The sequence below is a fragment of the Haliotis rubra genome, unplaced genomic scaffold (assembly GCF_003918875.1).
Source record: "Haliotis rubra isolate DU_JTF1 unplaced genomic scaffold, ASM391887v1 Scf192, whole genome shotgun sequence".
Taxonomy (NCBI): domain Eukaryota; kingdom Metazoa; phylum Mollusca; class Gastropoda; order Lepetellida; family Haliotidae; genus Haliotis; species Haliotis rubra.
Genome location: NW_025765914.1, coordinates 919,694 through 928,550, shown reverse-complemented (window position 1 = coordinate 928,550; position 8,857 = coordinate 919,694). Strand labels below are relative to the sequence as shown.

At 42.2% G+C, this 8,857-nt stretch overlaps 1 protein-coding gene across 1 annotated transcript; it reads right to left on the bottom strand.

Moving 5' to 3' along the window:
- Positions 1 to 410: 410 nt before the first annotated feature.
- On the bottom strand, positions 411 to 8,655 carry LOC124274583. Its single transcript, XM_046709946.1, has 2 exons — positions 7,731 to 8,655; positions 411 to 869 (listed from the first exon to the last, which is right to left on the bottom strand). Exon 1 carries the CDS (start codon positions 8,557 to 8,559, stop codon positions 7,900 to 7,902), a length of 660 nt encoding a protein of 219 aa, XP_046565902.1. The 5' UTR covers positions 8,560 to 8,655; the 3' UTR covers positions 411 to 869; positions 7,731 to 7,899.
- Positions 8,656 to 8,857: the final 202 nt, after the last annotated feature.

Sequence of the window (8,857 nt, the reverse complement as noted above, 5' to 3'; positions counted from 1 at the left end):
ATGTTTCTTAGCGTGACACGCCCCTGTGTTGATTACAGTATGTCGTTATATACATGTAGCTCTATTGTGGAGCGTTACCAAACATGTAGAAAAGCGCGTCATGGACACAAAATGAATTTGCAATATGGTCTTTTCTAAGGTTTTGTGGAATTGTCCCCGCAGTTGACTGCATTAACAAAACAAGGACAAGGAATACACCAAACACATACAAAAAACGGCAACTAAAAACAAACATCAAGTACAAATAAACTTCAGGTTATGTGACTCGCCCATTGGTTGGGTGATTCTGAGCTGTTACAGGACCCTGCTACATATACTTCCGGGTCGTATGATAACCCGATAATCCTTGGATCAGTCCAGAATAGGATATGATCAGTCTGGAAAATGTCAACGATAGGCAAACACAGGGGCATTTTTAAAAACTTTATTGATATAATAAAAAACAGATAATACATGAAGCTCTTTGAAATAAAAAAAGAAAGTTGGTGTATTTGGTAATTAATTACAACATTAATATCCAAACATGCCAGAAACAGACAAAACAGATATCACACCCGAGAGAAAACCTGGGTATGACGTCACTAATTCACCACGGATAACGACAGTCTAATTTCGGATCCTCAACACAAAAACAGTCCACGACCCCACTGTTATCCATCTTGAGGTGAAGCCACGGAAAACAACTTAACGTCAGAATTTCGGTGTTTTTCCGCCCCAAGAGCTGGGCACTTGTCGATGGACTATTTGTTGTGTGATGCTAAATAAACAGTTCTTTTTGAGATCCTTCCGCCTGAGAAAATGGAGTGAACAGAACGGTGAGTAGAGCCACACACAGCGCAAGGGAGAAACTACTGCTGACAACTGAAGATCTGAAACAAGACATACATACATTGAATTGTGATACATACTGATATATGGCACACTCCATTTACTAGAAGCAAGTTATTATATATACTTCAATACCGTGAGAGTATACCAGCGTAAACGCAATCAAATACTGAATGATGTTCATGATGTTTTGTAGTAATATATATTCCAGCTATACGACGCGGCCTGTAAATAATTGAGTCTGAACCAGACAATCCAGTGACTGACATCATCAGCACCCATCTGCGCCATTTGGTACGATGACACACAAAAACACAAAAACGTTACCACCTCACCTACCCCCAAGACAAACGCGTGTGGATTATCTAATGTCGGTATTATCGAATCATGAAACAGTTTTCGTCCGGATAAAGCGGTGCCTGGATTGATAGGGTTCCAGTTCAGTTGAGACATCCGGGGGAGATTACAGGAATGGCAGTGTCTTTATACAGGTGTTATTGTATATATCAATGCATCCAGATACTCAGTAAAGATGTTGCAGTCCTTGCCTTTTCATCTTGAACCATTTAAACAGATGGAGACGATACTGAATATTCTAAATGCCAAATGTATCTTCCATATCAGTGCTGAATGGGCCAGCCCACACACTTAGCCTGATACAACACTTATCATAATGTGGAGACTGCAGCTTGGTATCGCCATGTACACCGGCAGTAATATTTCTCAGACGCCACGGGAAAGAGTGGTTTACGAATACTTAACCCTGAGTATCCTCTCAATTACCCATACATACGAAGGGATGGTCGCCATCATCGTCTACCTCCCCTGTATTGAGGAATGTTTTTGCAGCTGATGATGAGGCCGTAGACGTCGGTAACGCCACACCCCATGAACGTAAACCCATAATAAGCGCTACCCCAACACAGCAACACAAACCCTTAAACCCTCACCAACTACCTGAAATCGATAACAATATCGATAATAATTTCATTTAAGGAACCGTTTGTCCCGACAATAGAATTTGAAACCATGAATACAAACTGGCCGCGCATTTCTGCAAAAGTAATTTTATTGCTATTCATTGAGAAATCACATGTTGATATAATTAGATCAACTGAGAACTCACGTTTAATGTTCTTAAACAATTTTGAACCAACTAGCCTCAAGAAATACAACAATGCGGGGCCCATTGAACAGTTGATGCATCGCTGTCACAACTGTACATACAAGTTCCAGGTTGGTTACACGAGACATTGTACTGAATAGAATAGCAAAATTATCTCATAAGTCAAAATGAGGGTTCGAACCCTTCCCCATGAAGGCATGAGTGAGTGAGTGAGTTGGTTTTACGCCGGTTTTAGCAATATTCCAGCAATATCACGGCCGGGGACACCAGAAATGGGCTTGACATATTGCACCCATGTGGGGAATCGAACCCGGCTCTTCGGCGTGACGAGCGAACGCTTTGACCACTAGGCATTCCACTTAATTTGTTTAGGTGTCCAACTTAGAACTCTTAACTCATATCAGTGCACACTACTAGTACACGTAAATTAGATAGGGATTTCCAAATGTAATGCGTGCTGAAAACATTTGGACTAACTATTTTATCGATGTGTCATTTTTGTAAGACGAAAAACATTTTCTACATAAAAACATTGGCATCCGATACCAGAATAATATTTAATGGCATCCGTAATACCACTTAACAAGTCCTGCATCCGACGTACAGGACGGGTTTCACTCCGAATTCCATCGACAGGGAAAGCGCTCTCAACCGGTAGTAATGTTCGTATATTTTCCTGTGTAATGGTTCTCGAGTTATCCAGTGGGGCTATTAATACAATAAACTCCATGAGGAACGACCAAAATAACGCACAGATTAAATCTCAGCACACTCAGGAGACATCCCTGTGTGGAGAATTCAAAAGTAGAACGTTATCGGAAGACGTGAAAAACACGTGGTGCACGTGAGAGAAGCACCCACTGCCCGACCCCAAGGATCCCGCCCTTCACCTCAAGGTAATGACGGTACAACATCCCACCAGAAACAGCCCGTTGCACGTGTTGCTCTAATAGATCAACATCTGAACATTTTATGGTGAAATTATCATCTGTTTCAGAATAAAAATTCCCGAAAATCAACAAAATCTTGGGATCGATATTATACATATCGATCGTGATTCGAACATGTGATTCTTTAACCTTCAACAAACAAACTCCCCTGCAAGAAAAAAGGTCTTTGACCTTCGTATTACTCCACGTGTATGGACAAGACGGACGTTAATACCTCGATATCTGTGTAGGAAGTATGGTTGCAGGAACACACCTTATTCGGCAAAACGACGGGTAAAAAAGGTTAGAATGTTCATTTACAGCTGCGAGACACCGTGCTGAATATGTTCAGTGCTTCCAGTCGCGATAATATTGCGGTCTGTTTATTTTGGGATGCGACAATTGCTCTAGCAGCTTGAACGTGGAAACGGGGAAGTGAGGTGAGAGGTAGTTGCATAAAGAGCGAGAACCTTGGATTCCTGGGAAATCTTTTCCCAAACAGCGAGAACACGAACACTGCATCGTCTAGGCTACCGTAGATCACCATTGTTGTCTACACAATTGCAAAACGAGCTTCAGTTACAAACATATTTCTACACCATCGCCTTTCGAGTAATAGGGTGCCAGGTATTCTGCGAAATCGTTACTCGAACTACTCTATTCAACCGACTCACGAAACAGAGCTTACTGTACTTTAGATAACCGCCTTGTGCGCAATAGGTTGCAATTATACTTCACAAAACCGTCATCCGAAACAATTGTTTTCCGCACATTCGCCTCTTAAACTATAAAGGTTACCACTGTACTTAACCGCCTCTCTCACTATATCAAGTCATTGTACTCCAGGTAACAACCCCCTGTACAACAGGTTACTAGCAAACAATCGCCTCTGTACAATGACGTCATGAACAAACAGTCTGCACGCAATCATTTCTCGAAATAGACACGTTAACACTGCACACTAGACAATCAACTCAAGACCTGGAGGTTATTCTGTTCTACATAATCAGTTACGACAACTTGTTTCACAATCGCTTCTCAAAAAGTGGGTTACCATTGTCCTCTACACAATCGTTTAGTGACGTTTAGTGTTTCACTATATAGACAATCGCCTGTCGGGGATATAGCTTACTAATGTACTACACACAATCTGTTATTTATGTATTGGAACCGCTGTGCTCAACCACTGTGCATCAAAGCCATACCCTTCATCTGAGCACCAGCTTCATATCAACTCTGTCCCTGAACCACTCATCACGTACGTGGTTGCATCAGTCATTCTCGAGCTGATAGGGAACTTCAAGTTTCGCCTTCTCAACAGATAATTTCACCAAATCTAACGATCTATGGCAGCAGATGTAAGGAATATTTCACTCCCGGAACATGACTCACTTCTCTGCTGGGGGTAATACCTTGGATACCAGACACCCATCAACCAATCAAACTGCGCGTAATGTTAAAGAGGAACTTAGACATACATTGTTTGACAGTAGCGATGTTTCTTGGAATCGAGGAACGGATTTAAATTGTTAATGTGCGTAAACTGAAAAGCTCTGATATCATAGTATGAAATGAATAGTTAAGGAACACAGCATCTGTCTTAAACCCGGAAAATCGGTGTGATGAGCGAACGCATGCACTACTAGGCCAGACATATAGCTTAATTGCACCTACGTGGGGAATCTGGATGGTTGCGTGACGATTGACATGCGGGTAAGGAGTGGTGTGGGGATTTGGGCGTGACGAGGGGTTTTGGGTACACGTTACGAGCAAACGCTCACTCACTATGCCACTTCGCCTCCCCGCAATAGCCTAAAAATCAGCAAGGAAGATATTTCGACTGAGGAATTTCAGTGTTTGTGATGAACAGGCTCAGCCGATATTTGGACATCTGTCAGTGGAGACTAGCAACATTACAAGGCTGTGATGTCAGACAGCTGGCGAGTGAACATCAACTCCGCACATGTTACAAGAACAATATTCAGATGAACGTGTTTGTTATCAGATACATACCCCACCTGTGCTGATACGTGCCACCAATTAAAAGGGGGAGATAAGCACGAATCAGCATTCGGATTAGATTAATTTGGTGAATTTGGGGATTCATTCGAAACTTGAAATTTACGACGTGAATGATAATATGATAAGTGAAATTAATGTAATATTTATTTAATGTTTCTTTTGTGTGAGTGACGTGTGTGTGTGTGTGTGTGTGTGTGCGCGCGCGCGTGTGTGTAGGTAGTGGGGTGGGGTGGGGAATGGTATAGCAGCTACCGCTTATCGTGTTTATGATACAACTTCGCCTATGCCTCTGTTTATCTTGGTTGCCATCTTACGATACAGAAAAAAGATGCAGACTAGCCATATATAGCTACGCGTGCACATGTACGAGAATTCGTTCTGCGCTACTCCGGGAGATTTTGGAATGGGAAAACTTGCATCACGGAATGCAGAAACTCCAGGATGTTGAAACAACGCCAGGTTGCGAGGTATTGCCCTAATTGCCCCGCTTTACACATCGGTATTGGGAAAAGGGGCGGTAGGTTGCCCCAGTAATTGATGACTGCGGAAAAAGTTATTTACTTACGGTAAATTGTGTCAACAAAGTCGTAGTATATATTTAAACCAGAAACTATCCCAGGTTTAACATTCCTATCCACAGCAACGACTTGTGTTTCTAATTACTCGGCAGGATTTAACTCGACGTTAATTTGGTACTAAGTAGACTATATTTCTTCATGTATGATGCTTTTAAACGAGCTTATACATACTTGCTTTGATTCTGATTGGCTGTCTGTTTTGCTGTGGTCAATACGGGGACAATCTGATGGCTACTTAAAGAATCCACATTGGGCATCAGGAACACGTATCACAATATCTTGACGTTATGATAACCTCAACAAGCAGCTGTCTCACGTACACAGTGAGATGTCAGGGACAGCTGAACTCTGAATCTCACTTACCGCCCTGTTATCCTGAAACTAACATACCACGCGTTTGAGTCACCCCCTACGTCCCCCCTCCTCTGTCCAAACACGCGTACACACTCACTACTAGCCCATCGCTACAATTAATAACCCAGCAATACAATAACGATGATGTCCATACTGGGTTTCATATATTCTAAGTGACTGTTGGTGCTGGCCAGCGTGTCTCATATACACCATCAAAGAAAGTTATCCGAAAACTCCCAGGCACGTCTACAATTCTTTGGCAAGTCCTGATTTTAATCGATTTTAAAAGATTCTTTCGACTTTTTTTTATTAGGCAATAAAGAATACCCATATATCCAAAAACAAAAGAAATGACGATCCAGCGCTTTAACCACTGGGCTACCCCATCGTTCCGTATACAAGCAGAGAATGGTTTATCGGAACATAAGAATGAATGAATATCATCTCAAATAATGAACACACCGAAAAATTGCACAAATTGTGGTCTTTGGAGACTGTCATAGGCGGATCTAGAGGGGGGTGCAGGGGTGCGCACCCCCCCTTTTGTGCTGAAAGTTTGACCATTGCAACTCGGGTGAAAATGAAGTGTGCACCCCTCCTTTTCTCAATAGTGTGCACACCCCCACACCCCCCTTTCTCAAAAAGCTGTATCCGCCCCTGACTGTCCTCTATAGTATTTGAAGTTGTGTGTGAAGGTGCAATGGATTCAAATATAAAACAAATGGAACCACAACCACAAGGAACTTTGAGCACTCGCGACATTTTCAGCTGTAACCAGGAACATGCCAAATACACTTGAGACATCGTTGCCGTGATCCCTGACAATACTGTTAATCAGATTTTAAAGATTTCCTATTGACTAAGCGTTATCAAAATCCTTAGGTCTTACTCAATCTAATCATTGGCATTTTTTGTTTATACGCATGCAGTTGCACAGGACACCAGAAGTAGAATAGTATAGGAATAACAGAGGTAATATTTAATGTTTTTTTACACACAGACAATACAACAGGGGCATACAGGGGTGGTCATGCTGAAAACATACAAACGTCCCCAAAGTGATCATAGCGCTGTGGAGATCGTAACTCTCATGCTCATTTGGGATGCCACGATACATCGATGAATCGATACTTTTTCAAAGACGATACAATTATCGATGCATTCAAAACTGCATCGATATTTAGTTTTGAAATTATCGGTTTAAATATGTTTATGCATTGTTTACATTTTGCAATTTTATCATGTTTTTTGATGTTATGAGAGTTATAAAGGATTATTTTTCATGCACAAAGATGGGAAATTAGAACTTTTTGATATCTGAGAATAAAAAATGTTGATCTTTTTATGAACAAATATAAAATATGAAATATTAATGTTCAAAATGTAACTAAATTTGCGCAATAATGCCGCGAAAATAGGTATCGTGATACGTATCGAATCGTGACATTGGTATCGTGATACGTATCGATTCATAAAACTTATAAATCGTGAAATCCCTAATGCTCATGGCGTTCATTAGTCGTTGCGCTAAGATCGACCCCTGAAGATGCGGGTTAGAATTGATTTTCAGTAACCCATGCTTGTAAGAGGTGACTAAAGGGATTGGATGGTCAGGCTCGCTGACTTGGTGGAAACATGTCATCGTATCCCAACTGCGCCATATAACTGGAATATTGCTGAGTGCGGCGTAAAAATAAACTCACTCACTTGCTCAGATCACGTTTCAGAATGGGGCCTTGAAAGCTATGTAACGTTACCAATAAAGGATGTGCCTTTAACACTTTGCAGGGCTTGACGCCGTGTGCCCACCCTTTAAATATCCCTGTCTTAACGCACCTTTAAGCAGTATTAACAAAGATGGGACATAAGCCCCATTTAAGCTGAAGGTATTACCTGCTGGTAAAATCCGTTCTATCTTTGAGAGTACGCCATCCAATAAGTATCGATACAAGAGAACCACGTGGAGAGTCATGTAAACAGTACAGAACAGTATGATAGCAGTTCCATAAAGAAGCGTCTTGTGATACGTCCTTATGAAGAGGTTATGACAAAGATGAACATTTTAGAGCTTGTACTCCAGGAGGGTTGGATACGACCCTGATCCTTCATCAAAGTTGGCGTTCAGGGTGATCTTGGCACCAGAATTTCTCAGCTTGTGAAGGTCATATGTTCCTGTAAAGGAACTGCCGGATTTTTCCAAATGCTTCCAATCGGATCCGTTAATCACTACGGCGGCGGCCTTGGCATTGGGGATGTTGACCTTGAACTTGACCGCCGTCAGTGAGCAATTGGAGTTAAGGACAGTTGGTTCTACGAGGGAACAGCCGTCTTTCCATTGCGCGTACTGTTTAGGGAAAGAGTGGACGGCGTGGCAGATGCCCTCGACGTTGATCTTGTAGTTGAAGACGTTGGGCAAAGAGCTCTCCTTGGTGTCTCCGGGAAGGGCGAACACTTGAAATTTGTACACTCCCGACTCGGGAAAATGGAGGCAAAAGTGCAAACTATCATCGTACCGTTGGCTGAAGACGTAATTGGAGAGGTCGTTTTCCTCGTCTTTGGCGTTGACCAACTTTTGAGTGAACTTCACAGGCTTGGTTGATTTGAACTTGATATCACATTCACTTTGTCTCGAAGAAAACTCATATTCTTTATGAGACTGTACAGCCAGTCCAAGGGATGAGAAATCTCCCTGAGGACCGAATTCTCCTTCAATCTGAGCCATGGCGACACTCACAACACGGACAACACAAGCTGACAGACGGACGTTCGGGTGGACGAGATCCTCTCACCGTTATGATCATCTGTCTTCTGGTACAACTCAGTAAATACCTGTCGGAATGTACCGATGTTTGCCGAATGGGCAGTAAGCCAATGAAATCGTTTTACCGACTGGAGGGTTTGTCAGTTACAAATTCCTTCCAGCAAGTCATTATCTTCTCTCGCTGTGGATTTCGACTTGCCCTAGCAAAGCTCCACGTCTAATTTTAGTCGGTCTTACCTTGCATCCAGAACCCTCTATC